Genomic DNA, 15,653 nt, shown 5'->3' on the forward strand with positions numbered 1-15,653 from the left:
AAGAGTAAAAAACGGATTCACATCTACCCGTTCTAGACCTCTCTTGATTTTAAACACCTCTATCATAGCCCCCCCTCAGCCGTCTCTTCTCCAAGCTGAAAAATCCTAACCTCTTTAGTCTTTCCTCATAGGGGAGCTGTTCCATTCCCTTTATCATTTTTGTCGCCCTTCACGTACCTTCTCCATCGCAATTATATCTTTTTTGAGATGCGGCAACCAGAATTGTACACAGTATTCAAGGTGTGGTCTCACCATGGAGCGATACAGAGGCATTATGACATTTTCTGTTTTATTCACCATTCCCTTTCTATTCTCAATATTCTGTTTGCTTTTTTGACTGCCGCAGCACACTGAACAGACGATTTCAATGTGTTATCCACTATGACGCCTAGATCTCTTTCTTGGGTAGTAGCACCTAATATGGAACCTAACATTGTGTAACTATAGCATGGGTTATTTTTCCTTATATGCATCACCTTGCACTTGTCCACATTAAATTTCATCTGCCATTTTGATGCCCAATTTTCCAGCCTCACAAGGTCTTCCTGCAATTTATCACAATCTGCTTGTGATTGAACTACTCTGAACAATTTTGTATCATCTGCAAATTTGATTACCTCACTTGTATTTCTTTCCAGATCATTTATAAATATATTGAAAAGTAAGGGTCCCAATACAGATCCCTGAGGCACTCCACTGCCCACACCCTTCCACTGAGAAAATTGTTCGTTTAATCCTACTCTCTGTTTCCTTTCTTTTATTTATAAAACTAAATAAATAAGACTGTCAGCCAATTGAGTATTGAAAAGTTTTCTGGATTTGGTGGATTTTTGTTGATTAGTATTACAAATTGGTTCACCTTTTGAGTGGTAGTTGTTGATGTTGGCTACAAAATTAAAAGCATGTTTTCTACTCTGTTTTTATAAGTCTTTCTTCTTAATTTAAAGATGGTGACACCAGCGCAACAGAAAGTGGTGATGAAGTCCCTGTGGAACTATATACTGCATTTCAACACACCCCAACTACAATTACACTTACTGCTGCAAGAGTTACTAAAGTCAATGACAAGAAAAGGAAAAAAAGTGGGGAGCGGGAGCAGTGTGTTGCAAAGTCTAAAAAGGTAAGTTTATGCAAGTTATAAAAGCGTGTGTGTGTGTATGTGTGTTTCAGGAAATGAGTGGCATTTATATTTAGAACTTGAAAATACATGTCCTAACTCTTAGATGCAATTGATCTTGCAACCCTCATCTTTCCTCTTCCCTCAGAGGATGTGTCTCGGGTCTTAGTGGCTTCTAGAAAGCCTTCCACTAGAAAGTCCTATGGAATGAAGTGGAGGATGTTTTCCATGTGAAAAGAGCAGAAGACAATGGCAATGTTCTCCTGCCCTACATAAAAACTGCTGATTATCTTCTACACCTATTGGAAGCTGGCTTAAAAAACCAACTCCATTAGAGTTCATCTCAGTGCAATTGGCGCATACCACCAAGGTGTAGATGTACGGCCTATAGTTGTACGATTCATGCCGGGCCTGCTTCAATTGAAGCCTCCCATAAGGCCTTCTGCTGTGTATTGGCCCTCAGTGTGGTGGTAGCTCAGCTGATGAAAGTTCCTTTTGAGCTGCTGCACACCTTTGACCTGAAGTACTTGATCTGGAAGGTCATATTTTTGGTGGAGGTCACCTCAGCCCTTAGAATCAGCGAACTCCAGCCCTTTGTGACTTATCCACGTTACATTGTTTTATCATGACACTGTGGTCTTGCATTCACACGCTAAGTTCCTGCGTAAGGTGGTGATGGACTTCCATCTTAAGCAGTCCATTGTTCTGCCAACATTTTTTCCCAGGCCCCATTTGCACGAGGGTGAATGAAAATTGCACAGTTTGGACTGCAAGTGAGCTTTAGCCTTCTTTCTGGAGAGAACAGAAGCCCTTAGACATTCCACATAACTTTATATTTCTTTTGATAGGAATAGGTTGGGTGTTGCCATTGCCAAACAGACACTACCCAATTTGCTAGCAGATTACATCTCCTTTCGTTATGCCCAGAAGGGACTGCATCTTGGGGTTCATGTCAAAGCTCATTCTGTCAGAGCTATGGCAGCGTCTGTGGCCCACTTACAAGCAGTTCCTGAGGAGGAGATTTGCAAGGCTGCAATTTGGTGTTCTCTCCACACATTCACATCGCACTGTCTGGATAGGGATGCCCGATGTGACAGTGGTTCGGCCAGTCTGTCCTTTGGGACCTGTTTGAGGTATAGAACCCAACTCTCCCCGCCTAGGGCCCTTTGTTTGGGTTCAAGCTGTCCCCCCACTCTTGATACAACAGCACCCTTGTTGTTGTGCCTATTGGCACCTGGTTGGGTGCCTGTTGGTCCCCTTTTATGTTGGGGAGCAGCCTATAGCTAGAGATTCACCCATGTGTGAGGAGTATCATCCTGCTTGTCCTCGGAGAATGCAGAGTTGCTTACCTGTAAAAGGTGTTCTCCGAGGACAGCAGGATGTTAGTCCTCAAGAAACCTGCCCGCCACCCCACAGAGTTGTGTTTCTCCTATTTTTTGTTTTAATTTTTATTCTATGTTAGAAGACTGGAGAGGGGACCCCATGTTGGACGCGTGGTATAAGGCATCTTGGATATGCTCAGCGTGCCTAGTCAAAGTTCTAGAAACTTTTGACATAAGTTTTCCATTTCGGGGCTCCACCTGATGATGTCACCCATATATTACAGGTAAGCAATGCTGTTTAGTGTGTGCGGTGTTTGCCATGCCAATACAGGGAACAGTTGTTTATGCCATCGGTGTCTGCAGGAAGGCAAAAGAGACTATTATCAAGACCTTGCGGTTTGAGGGCTTCTATCTGCAGTATAATCTGCTCTGAAGGGATTTCCTGACAATGTGCTGGTGGGAATGGCAGCCATATGGTCCATTGAGGAAGGCTGAAATGTGGCCTCTTATATTGCTGTTCCTGGAGTAGGGCGGGTGCTTTTGAGGGGCTCATGCTCAGGGGCCTCTGGGAAATGTCTGGTGCTTCAGCTTATTCTTATCCTTGGTGGCAGAATATCTGAGCTCAGAATTCTGAATTTACCGAACCAGGCATTTTGTTGGAGGCAGAATGGTCCTTCCTCTCCTGAACATGTGAATTTTTTTTTTTTAATACTGTGGGTCCAGTGAGAGTGTGTCCTGGGATAGGACAGCTGGGATTTGGAGGAGAAATCCTCCAGAGCAGGCATGTGATTTATTTATTTATTTAAGCAATTTGTTATTTAAAAAGTTTCATTTAAGCAGTGCCAGAGGAGTGATGGGGAAGATTTGGAGGATGTTGACCAGAGAAAATGAAGAGACTTGGTGATCCCTTTATTTAGAAAGGATTTGCTGCCTTCCATTATTGATCAGGCTAGGTGGTGTTGAGCATATCAGAGGGTAAAGCAAGGCTGTAGTGGATTCTATTATGGCAGGCATAACAAAACCTGTCAGGGCCATTTCCATGCATCAGACAATTAGGGAATAGATCTCTGCGAAGTGGAAAGTTCTGGATGCCAGTTTAAAGTTTGAAAAAGCTACGGGGAAACTTTACCCTCAGCTTTTGGAGGAAAAGAAGAAATTAAAGGCCCTTGGACACTTTGGCTTCTGCTGTTTCAATGAAGACTACGATCCCCATGGTGGGGGGCATGGCCTTCAAAAATGTTAAAGATCATGAAACTGAGTCCTTGCTTAAGGACTCAATAATACTTATACAAAAATAGCAGCAGAATGGTTGAGAACCCAGTAGAATACTGTGATTCTAATTGCACTATTTTAGGCAATGAAATGTAGCTTTAAACATTTACACATCCATATTCAAAACTTGTCGTGTATCCTTTGGAAAACGCTTACAAATAGAATGCTGAGTTCACATTTGCCAATCATTGGTAAATAGTTCTCACAGGATAAGCAGGATGGTAGTCCTCACATATGGGTGACATCACAGGATGGAGCCCAATCACGGAACACTTTTGTTAAAGTTTCCAGATCTTTGACTGGCCCCTACTGGGCATGCCCAGCATGGCACTAACCCTGCAGCCAGCAGGTGTCCCCCTTCTGTCTTCTTTCTTCCGCGCAGCAGTAGCCACGCGGTTAATGAGCTCTGCAGAGATTCCTGACAGGAATTTTCCTCACGGAATTACTAGAAATTAATTTACCCCACAGGGGTCCCTCCTTTAACTTTTGCAAGCCGCGGTACTCCAGTAAATATTTTACCCGTTTTCCGTCAATTACCGTCGAGTTTGACCCTCGCGGCCTACTGGCCGTCGACTGTACTGCGGCTCAATTTTTTCATGTCCATGGCGTCGGGGTTCTGTCTGTGCCTGGACTGTAATCGCACCATGTCCATCACAGACCCCCAGAAAGTCTGTGTAATGTGTCTCGGACGTGAGCACGATGTCCTGACCTGCACCAAATGTGCCCTAATGACACCAAAAGGTCGCAAGGCCAAAATGGAGAAGATGGAACTTCTCTGTCACGCTTAAACCCCGACTCCGTCCATTGCATCGACGTCGTCAGAACCGGCACCGTCAACTTCGCGCCAGTATCGACCACCGGCCGGTGACCGTCCGGCATTGATGACATCTCGGCCTTCGACACCCTCTACTCCCCCTTAGGACAGAGGGGATCGTAGAGAGAAACATCGCCATCGAAAGTCTCGGACCATCGAGGGAGCGAAATCATCGACCTCGCCTTCGTACGAGCCGCCATCGAAGAAACCCCGTCCAGAAAAGGCACCGACCTATTCGGCAACTGGGTCACCGAGGCAACCCTCACCCAAAAGGGTATAGGGAGCCGCGACTCCTCCTTTAACGGTGGTCCCTCCGGCTGTGCCTCTGCCTCCTTCTTTTCCGGAGCCGGGGCTGCTTGCTCCACGTCTCCGAGAAGAACTGGACCGGATGGTTCAGGAGGCCATCGACAAGGCGATGCAACGACTCCAGGTTCCTCCGGCACCGACACCGGTACCGATTGTGGAACCGACCAGCGACCCGATTCCGGCAGCGTTGGCACCGCTGCTCTCCAGGATGGAAGCGCTCATTCCCGCTTTTCCACTGATGGATCCTGGGTCACCGATGGCTCCGGTGCCCTCCCCGCTTACTCTGTCATCGGAAGGAGAAACACCGTTCCGCATCCCTCCATCAGGAGTTCTGCCTCAGCCATCGATGCCCATACATCCATCGCCACCTGTCCAACCATGGTGCCGATACGCCCGTCGGCGCCACCAAGCCATCCATCGATGCCTTCGATGCATTCATTGGTGTCTCCAATTATTCCTTCGGAGCCTAGACCAGGACCTTCAGGTATCCCACCACCCCGTCCCCCTCTAGTTCCTAGAGGGGCAGGTGCTGATCCCTATGATACCTGGACTGATGATGCCTTGCCAGACACCGATGATTTGCCTTCACCCACTGAAAGTAGAAAGTGTTCTCCTCCAGAGGACCTTTCCTTGATAAATTTTGTGAAGGAGATGTCTGAATTGGTTCCCTTCCAATTACAGATTGAACTGGATGATAGGCATCAAATGATGGAGTTGCTACAATTCCTGGATGCTCCCAAGGAAATAGCCTCCATCCCCTATCCACCATGTTCTTCTGGATCTTCTCAAAAAGAACTAGGAACATCCTGGCTCCATTGCTCCAGTCCACAGGAAAGCTGACACTACCTATTTGGTGCAGTCAGCTCCGGGTTTTCAGAAACCTCAATTGGATCACCAATCTGTAGTGGTAGAATCTGCACAGAAAAGAGCAAGGAGATCAAAACCTCATACTACTTTTCCCCCTGGCAAGGAACAGAAGTTTCTAGATGCCATTGGTTGCCGTGCCTTCCAGGGATCAATGCTCATCTCCCGATTTGCGCTTATCAGCTCTATATGACCCAATATAATAGGGTCATATTTAAGCAGATACAAGACTTGACAGACTCCCTGCCTCAGCAATTTCAAGATCAGCTCCAAACCCTAGTAAGCAAGGGTTTTGAGGCAGGCAAGCATGAGATCAGATCATCTTACGATATCTTTGACACTGCTACTAGGGTATCTGCTGCTGCTATTTTGGCAAGAAGATGGGCCTGGCTCAAGTCTTCCGACCTTCGCCCTGAGGTACAAGACAGGTTATCCGACCTGCCCTGTGTAGGAGATAATCTGTTTGGCGTACAGATTCAACGGACGGTGGCGGAACTCAAAGACCATCATGAGACCCTAAGACAGCTCTCTCTGATGCCTTCTGAGTACTCCTCGAAACAATCCTTCCGCAAGGACTCTAAGAAGTCATTCTTCCGCCCGAAGAAATCCTATCCGCCACCAGCTAGAACTCATTCTGTGAGACCATTTCAAAAAGCCCAGTCTCGTCAGATATGAAAAGAAAAACCGCAAGCAGCTCCTCAACCAGGTCCTGCTTCCGGTTTTTGACTTCTTCATAGAGAGCAGCAGCCAGCTTCCATTGCCTCACATACCTGTGGGAAGTCGATTGAGTGCCACCTGTTGTTGAAATGGCACAATCGCCTCAGACCAGTGTGTCCTGGCGATCATCACTCAGGATTATCATCTGACCTTCCTCTCCATTCCACCGGACTCCCCACCTCTACCGATGTGGAGAACTTTCGATCACTCCATCCTTCTGGAACAGGAGATCTCCCTCCTCCTCCAGTCCAAGGCAATAGAACCAGTACCCTGATCTCAGCACGGCCTAGGGTTCTATTCCCGGTACTTTCTAATCCCCAAAAAATCGGGAGGCGTCCGTCCAATTCTGGACCTACGTGCCCTCAACAAGTACCTCCAGAGAGAGAAGTTCAAGATGGTAACCTTGGGCTCGCTTCTTCCTCTTCTGCAAAGAGGAGACTGGCTCTGCTCTCTAGACCTCCAGGATGCATACACTCATATTGCAATAACCCCATCTCATCGCAAATACCTGAGGTTCCTAGTAGGCCCCAAGCACTACCAGTACCAAGTGCTTCCCTTCGGCCTCACGTCTGCACCACGAGTCTTCACAAAATGTCTCGTAGTAGATGCAGCCTTCCTCAGTACCCAAGGAGTTCACGTCTACCCCTATCTAGACGATTGGTTAATCAGGGCTTCCACTCAACAAGTTGCCCTGTCGTCCCTGCACCTTACCTTGCACACTCTAATTTCACTAGGATTTCTTGTCAATTATGACAAATCCTACTTAGTCCCATCTCAAACATTATCGTTCATTGGGGCAGACTTGGACACCTTGCAGGCAAAGGCCTTTCTCCCTCAACAGCGAGCTCTCACTCTTGTGTCTCTCGCACGCCAGTTGCAATCTCAGTACTCCACGACTGCACGCCACTTTCTCATCCTCCTGGGACACATGGCGTCCTCAGTCCAGGTCACACCAATAGCCCGCTTGGCCATGAGACTCATGCACTGGACTCTGAGGTTTCAGTGTATTCAAGCTATTCAGCCTCTGTCGACCATTGTCCACATAACCGACTCACTTCGTCAGTCTCTTGCCTGGTGGACAAATCAGATCAATCTCCTCCAAGGCTTGCCCTTTCAGGCTCCAGACCCTCAAATAACTCTCACCACCGATGCTTCCAACCTTGGATGGGGAGCCCACGTGGCAGATCAGCAGACACAAGGATCTTGGTCTCCAGATAAATTTCCTGGAGCTTCGAGCAATCAGATATGCTCTCAGGGTCTTTCAGGATCGCCTCTCCAGTCAAGTCATCCTGATCCAGATGGACAACCTAGTGGCTATGTGGTACATCAACAAACAGGGAGGGACGGGCTCCTACCTTCTGTGTCAGGAAGCTGCACAGATATGGGCGGAAGCCCTCTCCCACTCGATGTACCTCAATGCCACCTACTTGCCGGGAGTGGACAATGTGTTGGCAGACAAGCTGAGTTGCACCTTTCAACCACACGAGTGGTCTCTCAAGCCCTCGGTAGCGAACTCGGTCTTCCAACAATGGGGTTATCCTCAAATAGACCTCTTTGCGTCTCCTCAAAACCGCAAAGTAGAGAACTTCTGCTCTCTCATTTGCTGCAAACGCTCTCAGAGACGCATTCTTCCTCTCGTGGGCAACCGGTCTGCTCTATGCATTCCCTCCACTTCCTCTTCTCTTGAAGACTCTCGTGAAGTTACTTCAGGACAAGGGAACCATGATCCTGATAGCACCTCACTGACCATGCCAAGTGTGGTTTCCAGTACTTCAGGATCTCTCCATCCGCAGGCACATTCCTTTAGGAAAGGACCCGCTTCTAATCCAAACCAAACCAAAAGGAAGAGCTGGACAGAGATCTGGTTGAAGACATCCATAAGATAGGTAAGAAGGGAGAAGTGGTGATCGTTGGTGACTTTAATATGCCAGATGTAGACTGGAAAATCCCATCTGCAGAAACTAAAAATAGTAGAGCGATAGTGGATGCCATGCAAGTATCTTTGTTCAAACAAATGGTATTGGAACCCACGAGAGAAGGAACTATACTCGACTTAGTGCTCACTAATGCAGATAATGTCTCTGATGTCCAGGTGGGTGCCCACCTCAGCACCAGTGATCATCAAACGGTATGGTTTAATATCACTAAAAGAATATGGAAAAGAACCACAAAGACCCGAGTTTTACAGTTCAAAAACACAAACTTTGAGGAAATGGGGAAGTACCTGGAGGAAGAACTAAAAGGATGGGAGAATGAAAGAGATGTGGGTCAGCAGTGGACCAATCTAAAAGGAGCAATCACCAAGGCAACTGCTCTATATGTTAGAAATGTAAAGAAAAGCAAAAGAAAACTGAAACCTATCTGGTTCTCAAAGGAGGTGGCTGACAAAATTAAAGCTAAAAGAACAGCATTCAAGAAATACAAAAGATCCCAAAGGGAGGAGCACAAAGAAGAATATTTGTTTCAACTGAGGGAGACGAAGAAATTAATCAAGTTGGCAAAAAGTCAAGCGGAAGAGAGGATTGCCAAGGAGATAAAAAATGGTGACAAAACATTTTTCAGATACATCAGCGAAAAGAGAAAGGTCCAAAGTGGTATAGTGAAATTGAAAGGTGGTAATGATCAATGTGTGGAGAGAGATGAAGAAATGGCAGAAATATTAAACGAATACTTCAGCTCTGTGTTCACTAAAGAAGACCCTGGAGAAGGACCATCTCTACACAACAAGAAACTGGAGGGAAGTGGAATAGATGAAAATCCTTTTACAGTAGAAAATGTATGGGAAGAGCTAAAGAATCTGAAAGTGGACAAAGCCATGGGGCCTGATGGGATTCATCCAAGGATACTGAGGGAGCTCAGAGATGTTCTGGCGGGTCCGCTGTGTGACCTGTTCAATAGATCCCTAGAAACAGGAGTGGTACCAAGAGATTGGAGAAGAGCGGTGGTGGTCCCGCTTCACAAGAGTGGGAACAGGGAGGAGGCTGGCAACTACAGACCAGTTAGCATCACTTCGGTGGTGGGAAAAGTAATGGAGTCACTGCTGAAAGAGAGAATAGTGAACTATCTACAGTCAGGAGAATTGATGGACCAGAGGCAACATGGATTCACCAGGGGAAGATCCTGTCAGACAAATCTGATTGACTTTTTTGACTGGGTAACCAAGGAATTGGATCAAGGAAGAGCGCTTGATGTCATCTACTTGGATTTCAGCAAAGCTTTTGATACGGTTCCGTACAGGAGACTGGTGAATAAAACGAGAAGCTTAGGAGTGAGGGCCGAGGTGGTGACCTGGATTGCAAATTGGTTGACGGACAGAAGACAATGTGTGATGGTAAACGGAACTTTCTCTGAAGAGAGAGCGGTTTTAAGTGGTGTACCGCAAGGATCGGTTTTGGGACCGGTCCTGTTCAATATCTTTGTGAGCGACATTGCAAACGGGATAGAAGGTAAGGTTTGTCTTTTTGCGGATGACACTAAGATCTGCAACAGAGTGGACACGCCGGAAGGAGTGGAGAGAATGAGACGGGATTTAAGGAAACTGGAAGAGTGGTCGAAGATATGGCAGCTGAGATTCAATGCCAAGAAGTGCAAAGTCATGCAAATGGGGAGTGGAAATCCGAATGAACTGTATTCGATGGGGGGGGGGGGGGGAAGGCTGATGTGCACGGAGCAGGAGAGGGACCTTGGGGTGATAGTGTCTAATGATATGAAGTCTGCGAAACAATGTGACAAGGCGATAGCAAAAGCCAGAAGAATGCTGGGCTGCATAGAGAGAGGAATATCGAGTAAGAAAAGGGAAGTGATTATTCCCTTGTACAGGTCCTTGGTGAGGCCTCACCTGGAGTACTGTGTTCAGTTCTGGAGACCGTATCTACAAAGAGACAAAGACAAGATGGAAGCGGTACAGAGAAGGGCGACCAAGAAGGTGGAGGATCTTCATCGGATGACATACGAGGAGAGATTGAAGAATCTAAATATGTACACCCTGGAGGAAAGGAGGAGCAGGGGTGATATGATACAGACTTTCAGATACTTGAAAAACTTTAATGATCCAAAGACAACGACAAACCTTTTCAGACGGAAAAAAATCAGCAGAACCAGAGGTCACGAGCTGAGGCTCCAGGGAGGAAGACTAAGAACCAATGTCAGGAAGTATTTCTTCACGGAAAGGGTGATGGATGCCTGGAATGACCTTCCGGAGGAAGTGGTGAAGTCTAAAACTGTGAAAGACTTCAAAGGGGCCTGGGATAAACACTGTGGATCCATCAAGTCTAGTGGGCGTAAATATAGAGGAGGTGGTAAAACACTGCACGGAGCGGCAGTAGCCACAGAGGCATTCACGGAGCGGGATGCCAGTGGCCAGTAGTTGGTGTTCCACCTTCAGGCAGCAAAATACTGCACGGAGCGGCAGTAGCCACAGAGGCATTCACGGAGCGGGATGCCAGTGGTTTGTGTTCCACCTTCACGGAGCGGAAGGTTGGAGGGCTGCCATCTCCAAAAAAAACAAAAAACCAAAAACAAAAAAACAAACAAACAAAACAGAGGTGGGTAAGAGTATGGGGCAGGGGTGTGGCCGTTTGTTGCAGCAGTTGCTACCCCTGATTGAGCTGGATGTTCATTGGGATGCGGATACGGCGCTGCTCTCTGCATTGGTGGAGGGGTGGAAGGGAATTGGGGCCGGAGGGTGCTGGAAGCCAATAGTGACGGGGGAGGGGGAGGAAAAAGGGGGGGGGGGGGAGATAAAAAATTAAAAAAAAAAAAAAAGGATAAACTGCGTAGCTTGCTGGGCAGACTGGATGGGCCGTTTGGTCTTCTTCTGCCGTCATTTCTATGTTTCTATGTTTCTATGTTTAATCACTCAAAACGATGGGTGCCTCTGCCACCCCAATCTTCAAGCCTTGTCCTTGACGGCATGGATGTCTTCAGCTACTTAACCTTTCTGAACCAGTTTCCCGTGTCCTAATTGCTTCACGGAAGCCTTCCATGAGAAAATCTTACTCTTACAAATGGAAAAGGTTTACGTCATGGTGCTCTTCTCAGTCCCTTGACCCCTTTACCTGTCCAATCAGGAAGTTTCTGGACTATCTCTGGCACTTGTCAGAGTCAGGTCTGAAAACTTCTCCATCAGGATGCATGTCAGTGCAGTAGCCGCTTTCCATAAAGGTATCGGGGATGTTCCCATATCAGTACAACCTCTTGTAACATGTTTCTTGAAGGGCTTGCTTCACCTCAAGCCTCCTTTGCGTCCTCTGGCCTCTTCTTGGGACGTCAACCTAGTTTTGTTCGGCTCATGAAACCACCTTTCGAGCCTCTTCAATCCTGTGACCTTCGATACCTCACATGGAAAGTGATTTTTCTTTTGGCAATCACTTCCGCTCGCAGAGTTAGTGAATTACAGTCTCTAGTTACTTATCTGCCTTACACTAAACTTCTGCAGGACTGGGCAGTACTCGGCACTCACCCTAAATTCTTGCCTAAGGTAGTTTCGTAGTTTCATCTCAATCAATCCATTATACTACCTACCTTTTTTCCCAGGCCCCACTCCAATCCAGGAGAGTAGGCTCTGCATAACCTTGACTGCAAACGGGCTCTAGCGTTCTACCTAGACCGTACAGCTGCCCACAGGAAAAGCACTCAATTGTTTGTCTCTTTCCATTCCATCAAATTGGGGCAGCCTCTGGGTAAACAGACTCTCTCTTCCTGATTGGCGAACTGCATATCCTTTTGCTATCAGCAAGCGGGCATTCCACTTCAAGACAGTGTTAAAGCACACTCTGTGAGGGCCATGGCAACTTCAATAGCACACCTACGATCGGTGCCTCTTCCTGACATTTGCAGGGCTGTCACCTGGAGTAATCTCCATACTTTTACAGCCCATTATTGCTTAGACAAAGCCGGAAGACAAGATTCCATCTTCGGCCAATCTGTCTTGCGCAACCTATTTACAACATGACGTACCAACACCCTTCCGCCTCCCGGTGGGGTTCAGGATGCCCTCGGCCAAATTTCATCCCAGGCTTAGTGCCTTGCACACCTGTGTATATTTGGTGCATGCTCGGACATCCTCAGCTCAGAACTCATCCATATGTGAGGACTACCATCCTGCTTGTCCTGTGAGAAAGCAAATGTTGCTTACCTGTAACAGATGTTCTCACAGGACAGCAGGATGTTAGTCCTCACGAAGCCTGCCCGCCGCCCCACGGTGTTGGGTTCGTAACGTTTTCTTATTTTATTTTTGGCACTACCTGTAGCTTTTAAACAAGACGGAAGGGGGACCCCTGCTGGCTGCAGGGTTAGTGCCATGCTGGGCATGCCCAGTAGGGGCCAGTCAAAGTTCTGGAAACTTTGACAAAAGTGTTCCGTGATTGGGCTCCATCCTGTTATGTCACCCATATGTGAGGACTAACATCCTGCTGTCCTGTGAGAACACCTGTTACAGGTAAGCAACATTTGCTTTCAGTAGAAAAAATGAAAGTATCCTTTTTTTAAAACTTGAACAAACACGAGTCTTTTTTGTTTTATGAGTGCAATCACAAGCCCCAATCACCAATCTATTATTGGAAGAATTACAATTATCTTTAAGAATTAAGGTGTGGATTTTATGGAGTGGTTGGTTGTATGTGAATGAATGAGATACGGATGTAATGGGTGGTGGTAGTGTGTTTAATTATAATTTTTGATAACTTTAAAGATTTAATATATGATTAAATAAGGATTATATTTGTTTGAGAAATTAAAGAGTGGGCATCAATTGATTGTCTTTGGTATATACCGGTTTGAATGTAGCTCCATCTATAAAGGTATAATTAGTGCCATTTTTTTTCACTATATATACAGTTGTGCTCATAAGTTTACATATCCCTGGTAGAATTTGTAAGGTGTGTAGCATGTTAAGAAAACATGAATGATCAGACAAAACATGTCCTATTTTTAATGTTTCAAATTAAACTATTAATTTTCAGAGAATAGCATAATCATTAAACAAACCATAGCAAATACCTACAGTACCTGAATGTAAACCGATGTGATATCTCAGATCGAATGACTGTATATAAAAATAATAAAAATAAATAAATAAATAAATATATATACACACACACATTTATATATAATATAAATCTTTAAATCGCTCCTTCTTAACTATTTCCCTAGCCACACTTACCATTTCTCTTAAAGTCTGAGGGGCCAAGGATAGGTTCCTTATGACTTATTTACCCTTTCAGATAATATTAAAACAAGAGAACACTCTATGAGCTAACAAGTAAAAGATTTAAAACATATTGCAGAAATTACTTTTTACTGTATGCTTGATCAAGTTTGATCTATGCTTGATCAAGCTATAGAGTCTGTTGCCAGAGGATGTGGTCAAGGCAGCTGGCATAGCAGGGTTTAAAGAGATTTGGATGAGATCCTGGAAGAAATGTCCATGAAACATTATTATCCAGGTAGATTTAGAAAAGCTGTTGCTATCCCTAAAAATAAGTAATGAGAAATGTATATTTTCACCCGTTTTAGGCTTTTCGTGAAGGATCTCGGAAGTCTTCCCGGGTAAAGGTAAATAAAACTTTAAAAATGTTACTTGTTTATTTTTTCTTATTGGATAAAAATCTTTCATTCTGTGACTGTACAGTTTCTCTTTTCTGAAACCTAGACTTGTTTGGGGACCAGAGGAGCTAAACCATTTGGCCCAAACTGGGATACTACTATGATAATATATGCTGTTAACAGTTCCTCTTAATTGCTGTCACAAGGTGGAGATGAATGGTTCTGGCAGCCAAATATCAGGCCGATTCAGTATGGTGTGCTCAGGCCGAGCGCACAGTTAGCCCCCGTTTGGACGTGCGTTTTCGACGCACTATTATTGCCCCATATACAGTAAGGCAGTGGTTCTCAAACTTTTTTCTGTCGGGACACACCTGACAAATGGTTCTCACATGCATGACACACTGACCCATGATCGTCACGGGGCCAGATGTAAAAGTACAGTTTGCACCCACGGGAACCCCCCTGACCCACAATAATGGATGTAAAGCAGAATTATGACATTCCCCATACAACTCACACTACAAAAAAGATATTCTGGTTCTGGTGTCATCTCAGTAACAGCAACTCAAACTCCTTCTACTTCCAGGCTCAATAGCCCTACTTATGAAAAGACAGCAGTTTACTACCAATGCATGTCCTCTTGAGAAAACACAACAAATAAGACTGATACAAACGCTTACATGCTAGTAAAATATCTCATCTCTGTAACAGACACAGAACCGATCTAACATACTCCCAGGATCTGTAGTAATGTACATAAACTAATCCGCACACAGTTACACTTGTATTATGGAATACAGTCAAACAGGAGCAACCCTATCTATGAAAAGGCAAGACTACAAATATTAGATCAGGCCCCAAAAACCAATACACCTCTTATTAGGAAAACAGAACTAGCAAGCAGCTATAGATCCCCACACATAAATAATTGTAAAACTATACTAATAAGCAGAATAAACATTTCAAAACAGCTATGAACAGAATAACATCCAACAATTAAAAACTCATAAAAACTATTAAACATTCTCCAAACACCAATAAAATATTTCAAAAAAGCAGACATCATTTAATATTAAATACTTAAAATGGCAGTCAATCAAGAAAATAAACTTAAAAAGCCACCTTTACTTACCCCCTCCAGCAGCTCTCCTAGTCCCCTTCCATGCAGGCCGTGGCACACACCAGAAGCAGCAGTAGAAGCTAAGCTCTATACTCATGGTCCTCTTCCTTAGTGCCCATGTCTCTCACACACACACCATACCAGTCATGCCCCCATGACCAGTTTCTCTCTCTCATACACCAATCATCTCCCAAACAGTCTTTGACACACACACACACACACACACGTCACCTTCCTGAACAGTTTCTTTCATGCCATACACACACAGGCTTCCCACTCAAATGTTCTACTTTCATATATGGGCTTCTCACTCTCATAATCACTTTCTCTGTCACACACACGTCACCTGACCTCTCTCTTGCATACACACACACACCAGTCAACTGACCTCTCTCACACATACACACAGGCTTCCCACTCCCATGCTGTGTCTCTCACACTCACCAGTCTCTCACTCCCATGCTTGTTCTCTCCACATGCACAGGCTTCTCATTCCCATAATCACTTTCTTTCTCTCTCACACACACACATACACACACGCACACCAGTCACCTGATCTCTCTCATGCTTACACAC

General features: G+C 45.4%; 1 protein-coding gene across 1 annotated transcript in view; it reads left to right on the plus strand.

The window, feature by feature from the left end:
- Positions 1-15,653, plus strand: part of KMT2E (lysine methyltransferase 2E) — a 607,980-nt gene that overhangs the window by 155,456 nt on the left and 436,871 nt on the right. Inside the window, 2 exon segments of the mRNA XM_029615154.1 lie at positions 948-1,120; positions 13,928-13,966. Of these exon segments, the coding sequence (XP_029471014.1) occupies positions 948-1,120; positions 13,928-13,966 (212 nt within the window).

This window comes from Rhinatrema bivittatum, chromosome 9 (assembly GCF_901001135.1).
Source record: "Rhinatrema bivittatum chromosome 9, aRhiBiv1.1, whole genome shotgun sequence".
Lineage (NCBI taxonomy): Eukaryota > Metazoa > Chordata > Amphibia > Gymnophiona > Rhinatrematidae > Rhinatrema > Rhinatrema bivittatum.